The 19,478-nt window shown below is 43.6% G+C and overlaps 1 protein-coding gene across 10 annotated transcripts in view; it reads right to left on the bottom strand.

Annotated features, from left to right (window-relative positions):
• The window catches only part of Arhgef3 (Rho guanine nucleotide exchange factor 3), a 289,379-nt gene that overhangs the window by 12,447 nt on the left and 257,454 nt on the right, over positions 1-19,478 (bottom strand). For all 10 annotated transcript variants that reach the window (XM_021181453.3, XM_029468792.2, XM_021181454.3 and 7 more), the window contains 4 exons: positions 12,708-12,878; positions 8,363-8,425; positions 6,643-6,739; positions 6,412-6,488 (listed from right to left, as the gene is read on the bottom strand). In XM_021181453.3, the coding sequence (XP_021037112.1) occupies positions 6,412-6,488; positions 6,643-6,739; positions 8,363-8,425; positions 12,708-12,878 (408 nt within the window). The remainder of the gene's footprint in view (positions 1-6,411; positions 6,489-6,642; positions 6,740-8,362; positions 8,426-12,707; positions 12,879-19,478) is intronic.

The following is a 19,478-nucleotide window of genomic DNA, read 5'->3' as shown; positions in this document are numbered from 1 at the left end:
CGGGCAAAGAACTTCTCATCCCCCCCTACTCCTCCCTCTTAACGGTGCCTTCCCTGACATGCTGGTGCAAAGCTGCCCATGGCAGTAACGTGCAGCCCGGGGCTCGGCTGCACACCCACAGCAGTAATGTGCAGCCAGTGGAAGCCAGTGAAGACCCCGTGCTCCCCACAACACTCTCTCTGTAGCATTCATTGGGAGACAGTGACAAAGGTCTCCTTTGTTTTTTCATCCTCGGGATTTTACATTGTACCATTAAACAATAAAATCTGTATTCTGAATGAACAAATATAGGTTTATGGATAATAGGAGCAGAGAATGGTTAGCTGTGTGGGATCAATGCTCCCAAAGAGAATATCAGAATCAAAACCACAATAAATAAGTTGATTAAATAAATAAATAAACACACAAAGCAAACAAAATGCTGAGCACGGTGGCTCGCGCCTATAATCTTAGCACCCAGGAAGCTGAGGCAGGAACTGACGAGAGTTCAAGACCAGCCTGGCTACACAATCGGATCCTGTCTCAAAAGACAAACAAAAAAGGGGGCATAAAATAGGCACTTACTGCCAAGCCCAAGTTTGATCCCTTGGACCTAGACAATGAGAAGGAACAAACTCTCATGAGCTAACCTGAGTTCCACATGCAAGAGAAGAGCTCCTCCAAGGTGTCCTCTTGAATACCCACATGCATGCACAACCACACAACACAACACACACACACCACAACACACACAAATGCATATCAAAACAACAACAAAACCCCAGAGGAACAAAGTCAACAGACACACGAGTGGTGGGCGGCAGCATTTGAAGGTGTGAAATATTCTGCCACTGTTTTTATGCTTCTTATTGAAATTATTTCCGGGGGCTGGTGAGATGGCTCAGTGGATAAGAGCACCCGACTGCTCTTCCGAAGGTTCGAAGTTCAAATCCCAGCAACCACATGGTGGCTCACAACCACCCGTAATGAGATCTGACTCCCTCTTCTGGAGTGTCTGAAGACAGCTACAGTGTACTTACATGTAATAAATAAATAAATAAATAAATAAATAAATCTTTATAAATAAATAAATAAATGTAAAAAAAACCCTTTAAAAAATTATTTCCTTATCACAGGGTAGAAAAAGTCTCCAGAGAAGCAGTATTTAAAAGAGTCATTACTGACTTTGCTTCTTGGAAGTATCTTCCTTCCTTCCACTTGAGGGAACAAACACACACACAAAACAACCTTTCGGTTTGTGTTAAAGCAGCTGCAGAAATCCTCCATTCAAGCTTATATTTTGAAGTAATGATAATTGGTACCCTGTCCCCACCCCCCACCCCGTGATGCTTACAATTTAGATCTCCAGAATCAGTTCAAAACCACCTCAGGCCCTCTTAATTTCATTTCTACTTCCTCGCCTCTTTAAAGACCTGGAAATGACCCGTGTTTATGAACTACCGAGGAACTCTGGCCACCCCGCCCAACGGACCATTACTTTCTCTGATCTTGCTGCTAGCTACCGTGGCAACCAAGTTAAGCTCCACTCCTTTGTTCACACCTGACAGGGTGCTCATTTCCTGGGCATGACTCAGGATGTAGACAAATGCCCAAATATGTATGTAAGCTCTTTAAAAAGGAGGTCAAAGCTCAGGGGTTTAAAAAACAAAACAAAACAAAACAGACTCTGGGAATCTAGCATCAGGTTCAAAAACAAACTTAGGTGTTTGTGGGTGACAGTTCTGTACCACAGTTTCTCCACTTAAAAGATGCCGTAATAAAGGCCTTTTCCCCCTTAATGAGACAAAGTGTATAAAATACACAGTCCACAGTTTGCCCTCTGGGTGAGAAGCATTAAGTACTAGCTATTATTACAATCTATGGTTTTCTTGTTTGCTTTGTGTTTTGTTGCTACATTGTTAAAAGTTTAAGATAAGGTCTCACGGGGCTGGAGAGATGGCTCAGTGGTTAAGAGCACTCACTGCTCTTCTGAAGGTCCTGAGTTCAAATCCCAGCCACCACATGGTGGCTCACAACCATCTGTAATGAGAAAGGATGCCCTCTTCTAGTGTGTCTGAAAACAGCTACAGTGTACTTATATATAATAAATAAACCTTTAAAAAAAAAAAAGATAAGGTCTCACTCTGGAGCGTCTAATCTGGAATTAAAGCAAACAGATGTGCCATGGTCAGAAGATGTCATTTTGCTGCCGGTTACCCCATCATCTGACTCTTCCATCCTTTCTTTTCCTTATTTGATGTTAGTTGACCCTTGAGTAGGTGAAATAGACTGGGATCTCTGGAAACAGGGTACCCCTCCCTGATCTTGAGCTTAGTATAAATGACCCCTAATGCTTAATCTCCCCACCCCCACTAAGCTCTCCCATATACATCCTTTTAAAAAAAAGATTTATTGTCTTAATTATGCACATGGGGGAGGGGGACTAAGTTCACATGAGTGCTGGTGCCCATGAAGCCAAAGGCTCCCCCAATAAGTTCTTGATCATCTGTTTAGAGAGAGGTTAAGTCATCTAGCCCTTAAGGGGAGGAGCTAACCAGAACAGGTTTTGGGTTACAGTTGAACATGTTGGCAACTGCAGAGTTGGCCATCTGTACAAGACCTGCACAAGACTGTGCCCATCAACACTTCCTTGTGGATGGGGGTGGGGCCACGAGGCTCCACTCCTCCCTGAGGCCCTTTGGGCAGTTAGGAGTTGCTGGGGAGGGATGTCACTTTCTTCAGTGGTAGAAGCCACTGGTGACTTGCTCATGCTCTCGTAAATAATCTCTCACTCACTCTTGTGCAAACAACCATAATTAAATTCAGTGGGTAATAAGAAAAGAAGAGGAGGAAGAAAAGGCTTACTGGGAAGTGGAAAGGTGTCAGTGGGAGAGTGGGGTGGGTCAGGGTGAGGAGCACAAGGCAAAACCCTAAAATTCAGTGTATGTATGAAACTGTCAAAGAATAAAAAAATTTAAAAGACCCATATGTGTATATACACACATATATATGGAAAATATATGAAATATATGTGTGTATATAAACCTATATATGTATACATGTATATGTATATATGGATAACACTTTTTTTTCTGTTTTTCTTATTTTTTTTTAGAAAGTCTATCATAAAAAAAAATCATGAATGAATCTGGATTTTTACTTTCATGTACCCTGTCTCTCTCTTGTTAGAATTAAAAAGGAACCAGAACCTAAGTTGACAGGAGCACCCAGTTTCTGCCTTGGAGAGCTTACAAATTATTTTATTCCTGAGACCAGTCACTTGGGACGTTTTTCTTTGCGACATGGGATGCTTGCTCAAACAGGCTGACCTGCTTGAAGGGAACTCCTGGCATCTGTAGCCAGGACAGCTCCCGCAAGAAAACCAAGCCCTCCATTTTAAGTCTTCAAAGCACAAGTTATGGATTCTAACTAGTTATGGTCTCAGGCAAAGGCCCAGCTGATACTGTCCTAGGGGGCAGTTCACTCATTCAAAAGTTTTGTTTTTTTCTTTGCAGGAAAATAACTCAATTTCCCATGGATTGAATGGACTCTGACTTTTCTCATTCAGTGTCCAGTAAGCTGTTTATTGTGTTCTGTTAAAAAGGGTAGAACTCAAACAGATTCACCCATGGGTGAATCACTCATACCCACACACCTAGAGTTAAAAGAGGAAAAACACTTATTAGCTGCACTTTGGTCAAAAGTAAGGGCCATTTCTCATGAGATCTGTTAACAATGGGCCACTTGTTTCCTTTCAGGATGCTCTTCAAGCTTCCAGTCCCCATTTTAGGCCTGGAGGGTCCAGACAGCAACTGACTGGCATGGTCACACTTCCTCTGGGTATGTACAGGATATAACTGCTAAAGCCTTTCCCAGACCAAACTAACCCCATAACACTAGAGACAAAAGTATATTTCAGGAAAAAAGTGAGTAAGGCTAAATCTTCAAGCTTGAGGCTGAAACACTCCACCATCTGCACACAATGCTTAAAGGGGCACCACCATTCTACATTACTGTGTCATAAAAAAACAGAGCAGGAGCCCTGCTAACTCTGAAGGAAGTCCACAGTCTGAGGAAGTTTAAAAACACATTGAACCACTTCTGACTCCAGTCGACCCACTCTCTTTAGAGGAAGGTCTTTGTGGGTTGAAGAAGTTTAAAACAATACCATGACTTAGAACGCAAAGTCAAAAATTCGTGATGAATGATCTCTCCTGAAATATTGAAGCCTGTTTCATCTAAATTATTCAGCTGAGAACATTACTTGTCCCGCAGATATTCTTGAGATATTTCCGCCTTGGTACTAAAATTGACTTCTGAACTAAAGCCAAGTCATGGAACCCTTCGAAGGTTCCAGATCTTGGCAGTAACTGAGAGGCATCAGGTCAGACACCAATGTTAAGAATTTTGGGCACATCCATGTAATGTCAGTGAGAACCAGAAGGTTTTAGGAAGGTGAGGAACAAGTTTACCTGGAAAGAGAATACCAATATATTACTAATACCTAAAACCCCTCTCTATCAGTACACTCCCTGCCTATTGTCCTGGAATACTAGCCCCATCAGAGGGATGGAAAGACCGAATTCTGCCTAGAAGAAGTCATTAAAGTTGTGTGTTTTCATTACCTGCTTCATAACAAAAATATCTAGAATTGTGTAGGGCTGTGAAAGGCAGCCTGATTCCTGGTTGACTAAGGCTAGAAACACTGGTAACCCTAAAGGGATGGTAGATATTTTGCCTGTTCCCAGAGAATCAGGCTCCTGGCACAAGGCTGCAGGCCTCCACAGATTTGTGACCATCAGTCACATAAGGGCAAAGCCCCAAACCCCTCCACAGGTCACATAGCCTCAAGACAGATCTCCATTTTAATAAGGTACTTAGAGGCTTAGCCAATAAACTCTCCTTCCCAGACACTTCTCCCTGCAAAAGGTATTTAACCTCAGGCCTGCCCTGAGAAAGGGGGTACAGTTTTACTCATCCACTTTCTGCCATGACAATAAATGCCTTAAAGCCATGGACTGCCTCTTTTCATTGGGATCTGCCATGGGGAACCCTGGAGGCCTTTGCCTACAGAGCCGCCATCTAATCTCCTGAAGAGGCCACTCTGCGAGCTCCCAGGCACAGCCACAACCAAGCCAAGCCCAAGCTCGGCCCCAGGCTAGATTCTGCCTGCAGGTCACCATTCCTTTCTCTGCTCTTCCATGGCTCCCAGAGGTGTCTGGGTGTCTGAGAGCCTGAGAACCAGAGGGCCTCAGGCCGCCTTGCAGGCCCGGGGACCCCTGGGCCAGCTCTGGCTGTCCTGAGTCTCAGACTGTGCTCACCAAACCCTGGAGTGGAGCCCAACACCCACCCAACAACAGTGTGGGGTAAGCGCTGTCAAACTCCTGTTTCCTGCCTCCCTGAGCAGCCTAGCCCTGTGGCAGAACAGATGCAGGACACCACTAACCCTACACAATTGGGATGGAGCATCCCTTACTCACTGAAGGGAAAAGACGAGATACAATAGGAGTGGTTGGGATGGTGACAAAATAGCATATGCTTTGTCTAAGCAAAAGACACAAAGGAACAACATTACCCACTCAACTGAACACAGATTCAGAAAGAGCCTGAATGTTATCTTATGAGCCCTAACCTAAGGTCACATCTTAGTTCCTTAAGAAAGGGATTGGTTATGCCAGATGTATAACCAGCAGTCACTTAGGACCAGGAATGTATGTCCTAACTACAAGCAACATGCACTCATTGGCATGCATGTATAAAACGACATTTAAACCATGGATCCCATCCCATCCCCACCCTTAGTACCTGGGATCAAACCCAAGGCCTTGCACCTTCAAAGCAAAAGCTATACCATCATAAATTATACCACAGTCAAGATTTCTTAAATAGGTTGAAAAGCTACTTTTATCCATGAATAAGAATGTCAAGCCAGGCCTGATGTCATAGGCCTATAAATCCCAGCTACTTGGAAGGATGAAGCAGAGGCATCCCAAATTCAAGGCCTGACTGGGCTACAAAGTGAGTTCAGGGACAGTGTGGGCAATTCAATAAGAACTTGCCTCAAAATAAGGTTCTTATATAGCATGCACTAAAAAAAATTAAAATGTTGATTTTTAAACTTAGAGTAGAAATGGTAATACTTTAATTGGCCTAGATCCAATATAATCCAGTGTCATTTTATTTTATGTGAAACTAAGAATAGTTTTGTGTGCTCTTTTCCTTTGTTTTGTTGGAAAAAGGCCATTTTGTCTTTCAATGAAATAAACCTGTAACAGGAAAAACTTGTTTCCATGCTTTGAAGACATAAACCCTCAATATGTTAAGAGTTTAACTTTTTATCTGATATAATAACCAATCAAGTCTTTGCCAACAAAGAAAAAATCGAGGTAAAGTGAAATCAATCTTCAAACAAGACCAAAGAACATTTCTTACCCAGCCCACGAGGATGGGACCAACATGCTCAGTCGAGCCATCAGGTTTCCGAACATCTCGAAGCTGACTAAGGAGCTCTGGCAAGAAATAAATGAAATGCTTATTTTGTTAGGCACTCAAAGATGAGCAGAGGTGGCAGAAGGTTCTGGGCTCCTCCCATGATTATTACATAGTCACAGATTTGCTATCAGAAAACGACAAGTCATGACTCATCGGGGACCAAAACCCTACCTTCATGGAGAGGAATTAAAGAGTCCAGTGTTCCAAAAATCTGATTCAGTTCCTGTTCCGTCATTATCGAGAGTTTCAGCATGGGATCATGGTAGGCCTGGGAAAGATGGGCAAGAGATGGACAGAAATATTGAAATGCAGAGGAACCTAGTTGTTGTGCAAATGTATTAAAAAAAATAATCAAAAGACTGGCTTCCTATAAGTTCTCCCACAATGCCATGCAAACAGCAGACAGGTGTGGCTGGAAGAATAAAGAATTGAGTTCTGCCTTCAGCCTTTTGTGACTACTGATAAGCCAAGGTAGTTTGTTGCCCACCCCACCCCCACCCCCCTTCTACACTTTAGTATATCCTAAAGTGTAGAATATATCTAGGAAGGAACAAAAATCGTGCTTGGAGAGCAGTTTTGATTGTTACAAAGTTCCAAAAGGAAACATGATTGTATACTTTAACCCCCCCCCCCCATTTTATTTAAAATTAGCTAACAGCGGGCCTTTTCAAATATGTACATTTTTCAAAGAAAAGAAAAGCGGTTAGATCCTTCACTATTGGTGTTAAGCAGACAGAAAAACATTTGCCCATCCTGGTTGGCTCAGGTCTCTAGAATGCACATCAAAGATGGGTGGCTATGGTGGCCCTTCTACAATCCCAGCACTTGGAAGGTGAGCAGGTAAGAGAGTTGTAGCACACAGGCTAGCTAAGCAAACTAGTAGCCATATTGATGAGCTTTGGGTTCAGTCAAGAGAACCTATCTCAGTAAATATGGTGAAGACTCATGACGTTAGCCTCTGGCACCCACAAGCATAGATGTGACCATACACACATGAACACACACACACACATACATACATGTAGACTACACATAGACATATACCAAATAAGACAGGGATGCCAACTCTTTCCTTCAGGGAATTGTATAAAGCTAATTGAGTATAGGAGGAAGAGCTGCCTACTAGCAAAATGATGAACGGAGGACCCTAAGGTAAGAAGCATTCTTCCAATGTCATGATTCCCTCAAAAACATAACAAAAAGGCTGGAGCAGCTTGAATTGAGCTTTTAAAGTAGGAAGGTCACTGGAATGGAGAGATTTGTCGTCAAGAATGTACATGACAGAAGGCAAGGGGTTCTGTCCTCCTCCCATAGCTGCTGATTAACATATTTTCATCTAAATCTGATCCTCGCTACTCAATAAATAAGCCCCCCAAGCCCCTAACTCCATTTCCATATGAAAGACCCTAACCTATACAATACAAACCCTTGGCTTTCCCCATTTCCACGACTCAAATGTCTTTATCCTGATTTAGAGACCCATTTCTCTAAGTGATGGTGAACAAAGAGACTCTGCGACACTCTTTGTTTAACATGTTTTGAAAGACAGGCAATTGCCCAGGCTGGTCTCATACTCTAGGCCCTCCTCCTCAGCCTCCTGAGCAGCTCACGAGAGACTTCTAGGACAATGAAATGCACACAAAGTCAGGCCTCCATGAGCACTTTCAGATTTAAGACATGCAGAGGCATCCGGCAGGTGCCCAGTGTAGAGAGTTGCCTTCTCGTTTTGAGCCATTTCCTTTGCTGCTGGGTTTGTGGTCTTTTCATTTTTTTGGTGACTTGAGTTAGTCATAAAGAGGCTACTCAAAAGCATCCTCTCAGGACTCTGAAATGACTCACAGGGCAGAGATAAACATGGGGTGACTCAAACGGCTATTGTGTCTTAGCTTACCTTTTTTGCTAATTTCAAGTCCTCTATCAAGTCTTCTTCACCTTGAGAAAGTTCAAAGATCGCCTGCAGGGGAAAAAAAAAAGAGACTGGCTTAGTTCTTTCATTTATGAGATCAAATTCAAACAGTACCAACACTCAAAAGCTCCAAATACCCTTAAGTTAGATGAGTCTGGGGTAATACTCAGGGAAGTATATGCTGAGTATGTGCAAACACCTGAGTTTAATACCCTGCAGATTAAGATTCTCCTCTTTCATATGGAAATGGGGCTAGGGGCTTGGAGGGGACTTATTTGTTGAGTGGTGAGGATCAGGAGGAAGAAGGAGAGGGAGAAGGATGGGGAGGAAGAGAAGAAAGGAAGGAAGGAAGGAAGGAGTGGTTTAGTAGTAGCGTTGTAGCAGTAACACAGTAGAAGTAGCAGTAGTAGTAGTCATAGGTTAATTAGCCTGAAGCAAGGTTCTTGTAGCTAAAAGCTTCAAGGCAAAGCTTTGTCTGTGAGAGAATCGTGTATTTCTAACCTACAAAGTCACCGGCGATGTTTCAGAACTCTGATGAAATCCAACACAAGGAACTGTGTCAAATGGACCTGGCAGTGTTATTAACCAGACCATCACACGCTGTTCTCTTTTACCCAAAGAAGGCAAGTCTCAGCAGAAAGCTATATTCCTATCATCTAGTTAAGACTGGGGTTATAGAAGGAATGCAACAGTTTATTACTGTAAATAGAATCTGGTGGGGTCAATCCACTCTCAAGTCCCAATAAGATTAGAGGGGTTGGCTCTTTGTGAGTGTGTAAATGGACCAGTTCTAATGTGGCTCCATTAGGCCACCATAATTTAAAGAGCTATGATGTGCAGAACACCCTCTCTCATCTGGGAATCTAAACACTGGGCAAACATTATGGTATTAAAGGACTACAAGTCTCTGATGATGATCCAGGAGCAACTGTACTGTTTCCAGCTGGAGAGGAGGAGTCAACAGATGCCTGCCACCCTGAGGCTGAGGGACCAGAGGGCCACGGAATGGAACAGAGCAGGTGGGGCAAGATACTGGGCTGCAGGGACAACCTTCCCCAAGGCCTAGCAAAGCCTCATGTCATGGCTTACTGAAATAATCACTGTCACGTGAGAAGCTGCACAGACGTCCTGTGTACCTATCAGCTGGCTGTCTCCAACACTGGCATCTTATATGGACTTGCCTCAGCTTTATGGGAACTCATCAACTATACTGACCCTGGCCTCTCCACCAAGGGAGGAGAGCCATGGGATTCCACAGTGAAAAAAACTTCGGCTTTGAGGTAAGAGAAGAGCCAGGTTCAAATCCTGGCTGTGGCTTACCATTGTTCACCCTGACTTAATGTTTTCTCATCTGTCTTCTCTTTTTCTACACTGTCAGACTGTATGTGTTATATATGTGCTATCAACATTTTAAAAAAATACAGGAAAACATAAGGGAATTTTAAATCACCCACAATAGCATCTTGTTAACTTTGAGAATATAGAAATAACAAACTCAATTTCTCCTTCCTTCTCTTCCTTGTCTTCTTTACTCGCGTCATCTCACTCTCCTCTCTCCACCCCACAATTCTGTTTTTCCTTCTCCATTTTCACAACACAGGTCACTTCTACCACCCGCCATGAGGACTTTCCTCTGTACTACAAACAATGAATTCTGCAGCAGACACTAAGTAAGTATCTTCTAACTCAATTATTTTTGGTTTTGTTTTTTGAGATAAGGTTTCTCTGGGTAGCCCTGGCTGTCTTGGAACTCACTCTGTAGACCAGGCTGGCCTCGAACTCAGAGATCTACCTGCCTCTGCCTCCCCAGTGCTGGGATAACAGGCACACCACCACCACCACCACCACCACCACCACCACCACCATCGCTGCTTGGCCATCAATTCTAATGCTACCTACCTGGAAACAGCATCATGTCCCCCACATGAGGGCTCTGTCCCAAGACTCCTCACCCTAAGCTAATCAAGACTTCAAATAGTTTGACCCATGACTCTTATCAACAGTTGGGAAGTCAAGAGTTCCCATGATCCCTCCTCAGGCTTATTTGTCACAGCTGCTCACAGAACCTAAGGCAACATTCACATTCACTGGTTTATAGGACATCATAAAGGATAAAAGCATCAGGTAAATTAGGGGCAGGGGAAGTTATGGGTGCAACTTACACATTCCACACCCTCGCTAGACCTACTGCACCCAGAACATCATATGTTTAGTTATTCAGCTCTGAAAACTTTGACCTTCTGGGTTTCTATGGAAACACGGACAGCATGACAGATGAAATCACTGGTCCTTGCTTATCACCAGTAACCATCAGCCTCTCTCCTTCCCCAGGGGTTAGCAGGGAGAGTCATATCTTAGTTTGGTTTCTGTTGCTGGGATAAACAAAGGCAACCTGGGGAGGAAAGGGTTGATTTCCTCTTCCAACTCTTGGATCATAGTCCACCACCGAGAGAACTCAGGGCTCAATTCAAGGCAGAAACCCAGAGGCAGGAACTAGAAGAGAGGTCATAGAGCAGCAGTTCTCAACCTGTGGGCTGCAACCCCTTTGGGATCACGTGTCAGATATCAACATTAGGATTCATAACATTAGCAAACTTACAGTTATGACGGAACAATGAAAATAAGTTATGGTTGAGGGTCACCACAACATGAGGAACTGGGTTAAAGGGTCGCAGCATTGGGAAGGCTAAGAACCACTGTCATAGGAGAATGCTACTTACTGGCCTGTCAACCTGTTTTCTACTACTACAGAGAACCACCTGTGCAAGGCTGGTACTGCTCACGGTGGGCTGGGCCCTCCCAGACCAATCACTCATCAAGACAACACGCCATAGACTTGCCTGTTGCTAATCCGATGGAGGCATTTTTTCCCATTTCCCAGATAAGCTAACTGTGCCAAGTTGACAAAAAACAAACCAAAAACTAGGACAGTGCAGAAGTCTGACTGCTGTTATCCCCCCTGGGTTTTACTAGAGGCTACCCAGCCAGCCTGAAGCTTCCATCACTGACAGTCATCATGCAGCGTAGTCCCTTCTGCTTGAGGATATGAGACTGTGCATGCTCCACAGGTGAAGATCAAACACACAGTCCTAATATCACATAAGATGTTGTCATGTTTCCACATGGGGCTTTGGAGGGTGCCTGCATTGCTTTAAAGGCTGTAGTCACTGTTTGATAGGCAATACATTTATATGGTACCCAACACAGGATGGACACCCTGGAAAGAACCTTCACTCTCAGGTCCTTCTTTCAGTAACTTCAGGAAGAAACACTGTTGCCAATTCTTTGGGCATCCTTCCAGAAATATTTTCATGCATACACACAAATTCATTCATATATATAATGTGTGTGTGTGATACACATACATACATACATACATACATACATACATACACACAATCATTTTAGATATGTGGTAGCACTGTTTTGTGCCTTGCTTCATCTACTAAGTTACCCAAGCACACATGCACGCACGTGCACACACACACCATCTCAATCTCTACAGCCATATTGTACTTTGAGTATTTCAATAGCTCCTAGTACCCCTTTTGCCAGGGTCCTCAGGTAGTTTCATCGAGAAAGAGAGAGAGAGAGACAGAGAGACAGAGAGAGAGAACCAGTATACTAGTGAATACCAATAATCCTAGCACACAGGAGGAAAAAGCAAAGGGTTCTCTGCGAGTTTTGCAGCACCATGTATGAAGAAGCGAGCAGAGCTGTACTGACAAACCCTCTAGAGAAGGGGGTGCCATCACAGCCACTTAGAGATGGGGTTATAGAAAACTTATGGGCAAATTAACTGTCCTCCACAAGAAAGAAGTTTTCCTTTATAAAGCTATACCAAATATTTTTTAAAACTTCCTAAAAGTTACACAAAATATAAATAAGATGATTGTAGCCATGCACAGTGGTCCATGCCTTTAATCCCCACTCTTGAGAGGCAGAGGCAGGCAGGCAGGCAGACCTCTGGGTTTGATGCTAACTTGGTTTATATAGTGAGTTTCCAGACAGCCAGAACTACAGAGAGAGTTTGTCTCAAAAACAAACAAAAACAAACCACCACCAACAAAAACCAAACCAAACAAACAAAAATAATAATAATAAAAAGTAAGAGATATAAATAAAATGAAGATGATTGTCTTTGTGAGCGGATGAATCCTAACTGGACACTTGGCTTCAATATTGCAACATCGCTTGGTTTTTTACAGCGGGGCCATGCCCACGCAGCTGTATCCCTTCCCACGTGACCTGGCTCTGAGCGCTGATAAACTGATTCTTGCCTGCAGGGAACCTGCAGACACACAGGCAGCTCCAGGGGTCCCAAGCTTACCTCCTGTCTCTTGATCTCCTTGGCCGTGAGCACCTGATTGACACACACATCGAAGGTCTCACTCCACAGTTTGCTGTCTCTCCGCTTTGTGCTTGAGGAGGTGGCATTTCTGGACCAAGCTCGGGGGGCAAGGATGTCGGGGCGGCTCTCGCTGCGGAAGCTGATGGACCGCTACACAACGACAAAAAGAAACCACCATAGGGTCAGCAGCAGGACTGGGTGGATCTGTTTTGAGCAACTTCCTGTTGCTGACAGACACAAATCATCTGTAAGAAAGAAAGGGCATGGCCAAAGCTTTTAAGGAGTGGGAACCCTCTGCCGCCCATGCACTGAGGGCCTTTTCACACATCTCTCTGTGTGACCTGGACACTGAGTGAACTATAGAACAAGACCATGGCAGGCCAGGCTCACACAAAAGGCAGCTCTCCAACACACACCCAGTGGCTTTGATGTTTATTCTTCAAAAGCACAACGGAAAACAGTGATGGATAGCCATACACAAAAACCCACTATCTCCTACAACAGGACCCCACTATCCGGGTGCCCTTTATATAGTCTGGGTTGGCTTCTCCAGGTCCAATCAAATGGAGAGTGCCACCATCCCCATTCAGGAATGAGAAAGAGCAGGAGTACTCCTCTGGTCCTGTGAGTTCAGAGATGACAGAGAAGCTTCTTGCGGCCATTCTCCCTGGTCACACAGAACAAATCTATTTACCACAGGTGAGAAGAAAGGGGCACACAAGATAAAGGCTGGAGAGAATTACTGACTGAGGGAGGAAGCTTTACCAAACCAAACCAAACCATTTGAGCTCCTAGATCTCACCATGCCTGAAGCCATGGGCCAATATAGTCTTCTGTCTCCAGTAGCTGGAGTTCTATCAACTCAAAATGTTTCACCAAAATGCCTACTGAGACCAGATGATGCCCACCCCTGACATGTTTTGTTCTTTTGCAAAGAGGCCCCAGCTGTGTTCAGAGATCTGATTGCAGCCTGGTGTGGTAGTGCATGCCTTTAATCCCAGCACTTGGGAGGCAGAGACAGGCGGATTTCTGAGTTCGAGGCCAGCCTGGTCTACAGAGTGAGTTCCAGGACAACCAGGGCCACACAGAGTAACTCTGTCTCGAAAAAACAAATAACAAAAAACAAAAAACCAACAGAGATCTGATTGCCCAAAGTCCAGCCTTGTGAGTGAAATATACGACCACGGAGCTTTCTCATGACAACCACAAAGCATCGAAGGGAAGGTAATGCGTCATCTTGAGTCTTTACCCTGCAAGATTTCAACACGGTCCCCAGAGACGGACAAAGCAAAGAGTATTACAACATTCATAAAGATACCTTTGTTTTTTTTTTCTAAAAAGATAAGTTCTCATGGGAATGGAGAGATAGCCAAGCTGTTAAGATGCCTTTCAGAGGACCAAAGTTTAGATTCCAGCATTCACAACTATAATTCCATCTCCAGGGAGGGCTGATGTCCCTGGTTTCTGACCTCTTATGGTATCTGCACATACATATACATGTATGCATACACAATACATACATACACACACACACACACACACACACACACATACATACTTTAAAATATTAAAACAAATCTTTTTTAAGAAGACAGGTTCTTTGGTTACAGAGCATAAGATGATCTGGAACTCACTGTGTAGCCCAGGCTGATCTCAATCTCAGCATCCTCCTACCCCAGCCTCCAAAGAACTGAATTATAGGTGTGTGCTACTATATCCAGCTAAAAACCAGTAACATCCCTGTACCCCCGGCCCCTACACAACACACACATACACACTCTTTAATAAATGATCTTATGGTGCTGCCAGGTGTGTGCTACCTTATCTAGCTAAAAAACGAGTAATATCCACCCCTCCCCAAACAAATGTTCCGTTCCTGTGGCACTGCCCCTGGGCCCTTCATGTGACCCTCCACTCAGCTTGGCAAAGGATCTGACCACAGTTTTAGAAGTATCTTCTGCCACTCCCCCATCACTATGCCTCTCTCTAGAGTGGTTTCTTACTAATTAATTAAACGATTCATTTTTGTTCTTGTGCTAACCCTCAGTGCTTCTCTAAGCAAGTCTCTTTCTCACGGGTGTCTCTCCCATTTCCAACCAACTCCTCACCTGTCTTCAGAATACAACCCAGTGCTAGTTCTTTTTGTTTGTTTGTTTGTTTGTTTTTTGTTTTTCGAGACAGGTTTTTTTCTATATAGCTTTGGCTGTCCTGGAACTCACTCTGTAGACCAGGCTGGCCTCGAACTCAGAAATCCGCCTTTCTCTGCCTCTCAAGTGCTGGGATTAAAGGCGTGCACCACCACTGCCGGACTTAGCTCCTTTTTAGAAAGGCCTCACCAATGTCCGTCCTCTTTCCTATTTTGCCATTGGAACAAACCTCTGACAGGACAGTGGCTACATCTTTCTCTATTTATTTAACTTGATTTAAATGATTTTGAATGTGACATGTGAGCCTGTATCACTAAGGTTATATAGGGTAGATCTCAGTTATTTGAGCTCCAACTATGAAATTCAGTACTTACAACTCATTAGGGAAGTTTTTTTTTTTTTTAAACATTTATTTTATTAGGTATTTTCTTCATTTACATTTCAAATGCTACCCCTAAAGCCCCCCATACCCTCCCCACTAGGGAAGTTTTTAATTTATTTAAAAATTAGAGTTGGGGGTGGGACTGAAGAGATGACTCCACTGTTAAAATCACCGTTAAATAAATTAGAATTACCTGTTGAAAGAACTGTCTAACCTTTAAGAAAACTGTGAGATGGTTTAGCTTCTAAAAATCTCTTTCATGCAAAATTCACCAGCATTAAAATCTGTGTATGATCGCTTCATAATTATGCAAGCCACATGCAAGCCGACATTTTAAAATGCTGTTGGTTTCTCTTTATTCTCTCACATGCATGCTATGGCTGACTTCTGGCTTACTTTTTGAATTTTTTTTCCCCCTGAGGAAATGGAAAATGTTATAGGAAGTTTCCAAGGGGCTTTGGGGTGTTTCCAGGGCTTTGTGGAAGCAATTTTTTGTAGTCTTGCAAGTGCCAGGGCTAGCAGGAGCTTCAGGTGAGCTTATGAATCTGAACCTGCTCCAGGCAGGACAACAAGAAAGTGCTGGCCCGGGTTACTAATGGTGTTGCACAAGTCTTAGGCTCTCTGAAACACGCCCTAATAAACAGCAAGGAGACTAAATGGACGTAGCTTGCCTGCCCTCAGAATCAATTAACCACAGACTGACTGAAAGGTTAACACAGGGCAGTGAGTCACTGGCCCACTCTCTCTGTGGTTCTGACTGGGCAGATGGGAATCCTAGAACAGAGAGAAGAAAATGCACAAGACAAAGAAGGCACAAGACACAGCAACAGTTTCCACTTTCACTCGGTGGGATCACTCACCATCTCGTCACACTTTCAATCTGAGCAACACTGGACTTCCCCCAAGAGCTGGAAAGTCATTTATACCAATTTGAAATGTTTATATTTTTGTAAAATTATGTAATTTTTTTTTCTGAGACAGGGTTTCTCTGTGTAGCCCTGGCTGTCCTGGAACTCACTTTGTAGACCAGGCTGGCCTCGAATTTAGAAATCCGCCTGTCTCTGCCTCCCAAGTGCTGGGATTAAAGGCGTGTATCACCACACCTGGCTAATGTAATTTTTTTAAGATACAAATTCTCTTCTTTTTCCCAAAATGCATTTCTTGGCATCAATCATTGTCGTATTTAACATCTTTCCAAATTTTTTTTCCCCCCTAAGTTTTTGTTTTTGTTTTTTTCTAAAAACAATGTTTTCTGCCGGGCGGTGGTAGTACATATCTTTAATCCCAAGGCTACACAGAGAAACCCTGTCTCAAAACAAACAAACAAACAAAACAAAACAAAACCCAAGGTTTTCTCTTTTCAGGCAACTATACCTTTTTCATAGTAGTTTATAAAACTCATCCTTCAAAGCTTAACTGAGGGGTTGGCCAGGGGTTCAGTGGCTAACACCACCTGCAGCTCTTCACTTCAGAGGACCTGATCTTGATTCCTAACATCCGTACTGCACAGCTCACATCCACCTGTAACTCCAGCTCCAGAGGACCCAGCTTCCTTTTCTGGGCTCCACTGGCTTTGACGCTCACATGCATGTACTCCCTCCAACCATGTACACAATTAAAACTAACATAAGTTGTAGAGCAAAACATACCGCAGTGAATAACAAAACAAAACACAATGTGTGGAATTGTGTGAAAGAATATAAGGGGAAATGCTACTATGAAACTCGTTTTGTTTGCTAACATAAAAAGTTAATTGAAAAGAGAGAAAATTCCTTTCAAGTAAAAACATTGAGAACAAATTCTGATAACATAAATTTAGCCAACTTTGTAGTGAACAAGTTAGTGGTATCCAAAAACAATTTCCTAGTCCCAAACATTTTCTTCACCTCCAAGGTTACTCCTTAGCAGAGGCTGTGTGGGACCCTGATGTCTAGGCCGGGCCCATCCTTACTCATTGCCCTCCTGATGAACAGCAGGATCATTTCTGACAGCTCACGGTTATAAGAAGTACCCGAGGGAACGCCCTTTGTGTGCCTGGGCTGATATTTATGAAGGCGGATTCCCTTAGTCTAAAGACTATCAAACCTTATTTATTTTTATTGCATCTTATTTGAATTGCTGGGGGTTCCAGGATCTCATCTTTGATAAGATGCACATTAATACTCAATGCTAAAATGAGTTACTAAATTGTCCTTCTTTTAAAAAAAAGATTTTATTTATTTAATGTATATATATGAGTACACTTTAGCTGTACAGATGGTTGTGAGCCATCATGTGGTTGCTGGGAATTGAACTCAGGACCTCTGCTTGCTCTGGCCCAAAGATGTATTTGCTATTATAAATAAGTACACTGTAGCTGTCTTCAGACACACACCAGAAGAGGGGATCAGATCTCATGAAGGATGGTTGTAAGCCACCACGTAGTTACTGGGATTTGAACTCAGGACCTCTGGAAGAGCAGTCAGTGCTCTTACCCACTGAGCCATCTCACCAGCCCCAAATTGTCCTTCAAACAGGCTATTCTGCCGGCGGGTACCTCTCCCAGATAGAAACAAAGTAGCTCATGCCTTCACTCTCATCCTGGTAGATGGGATCTCATTGTCATCTCACAGGCAAAAATCAGTGCACAACATGCATTCTAGTATCATGTGTGGATATAAGAAATAATGAACATATTTCTATGCATTTATTAAGACCTGCTAGGTTCATTGGAGATTTCTGTCATTGCTACTTGGGGAAAATAAGAGGTGAACACCTACCCTACAGGAGCTCTCTCATAGGACTCCTCCTGTGGGCTTTCTTAGTGACTGCCAACCTCAGGGTGTCACGGGAATTATCTTAAGGGCCCTTCACGCACTGATCCTCAGCCCTTTGGATATCATCTTCCGTTTTGCACAGCACCCCCATAGAATGAGGGTCTGTTTCCATTTACTGAGACTGGGGTTCGATGGGGAGGTGCTAAGACACTTGTCCAGACAGGATCCAAAATACACATTAGTCCCAGGAGCTCACAGGTTGTCCCAAGGTTTCAATGAGAGAGCAGACCTGTGCCCTGCCTCCTAGGAAAGACACTGGCTTAAGGAAAGAAAATGCACCGGGCTCAGTTTTAGGAATAATGATTGATTGGTGACCAACCAAACTCCAGATTTAGAGCCTGGGTCTGTCTGTAATGGAACAGAGTCAGGTGTGTGGTCCACAGCTGTCTGGCCCTAGGAAGGGGTGGCCGCTGCTAGTCCCTGAACTTCAGACACCGGCAGGTGTTCATCATGGTGCCAGCCACAAACCAGGAATGACACCTGGCCTGGTTAGCGACATAAATGGCAGTTATACCCAGGAGGTCTGAGTTGGGGGAAGAAGTGACTCCTGCTACAAGAATCCCAAAGGACAAATGCCACAAGGCTTCTGAGGTCCCCGCCACCACACCCTTTATTTTTCTGTACTTGGATGGTTGCCTTGCAACCTTGTTGCCCTTCATGATCTTGCTGTCTTCTTTCTGATTCCCTGTTTCTTCATAACAGAAGACAAATCCATTTATTTTTCTCATTTCTGTGGCCAAAAACCTGACAAGAAGAAACTTACAGGAGGAAGGGCTTTATTTTGGACTTGTTTGTTTGTTTGTTTGTTTGTTTTGTTTTTCGAGACAGGGTTTCTCTGTATAGCCCTGGCTGTCCTGGAACTCACTTTGTAGACCAGGCTGGCCTCAAACTCAGAAATCCGCCTGCCTCTGCTAGGATTAAAGGCATGCGCCACCACACCCGGCTCATGGATTTATTTTTATTTACAGTTTTAGAATTTATAATCTATTCACGGCAGAACAGGTGTGGCTGCCAGAACGTGAGGGCAGCTGCTGGCTCACACTGAGTCCACAGTCACCAAGCAGAACATAGACAAGAAGCTGGGACAAACTACAAAACCCTCAAGACCTGCTCTACTATCTCCAGCAAGTGCCACCTCCCAAAGGTTCTATAATACCAGCTGGGGACCGGGTACTAGAACCAAGTGATACTTCATATGGAAACCACAATGATAAACATCTAGAAGGTCTGCTTCACTCACTGGTAGATTTCTCAGCATTTCACACCTGTGAGGGCACAACTTGGGCACTGTAAAAAGTGAATGTCAGGGAAAGGAGAGAGTTGTTCTATGCCCGCACTGAGAGACAATCTTTAGAATTCTTCAAAACCTGAGAAGTAGGAGTCTTGCACCCATTTTACAGATAGG

The sequence above is a fragment of the Mus caroli genome, unplaced genomic scaffold, assembly GCF_978045245.1.
Source record: "Mus caroli unplaced genomic scaffold, Mus_caroli_1 scaffold_12, whole genome shotgun sequence".
Taxonomy (NCBI): domain Eukaryota; kingdom Metazoa; phylum Chordata; class Mammalia; order Rodentia; family Muridae; genus Mus; species Mus caroli.
Note: the sequence above shows the minus strand (reverse complement) of the source record. Positions and strands in the feature narration are given on the sequence as shown.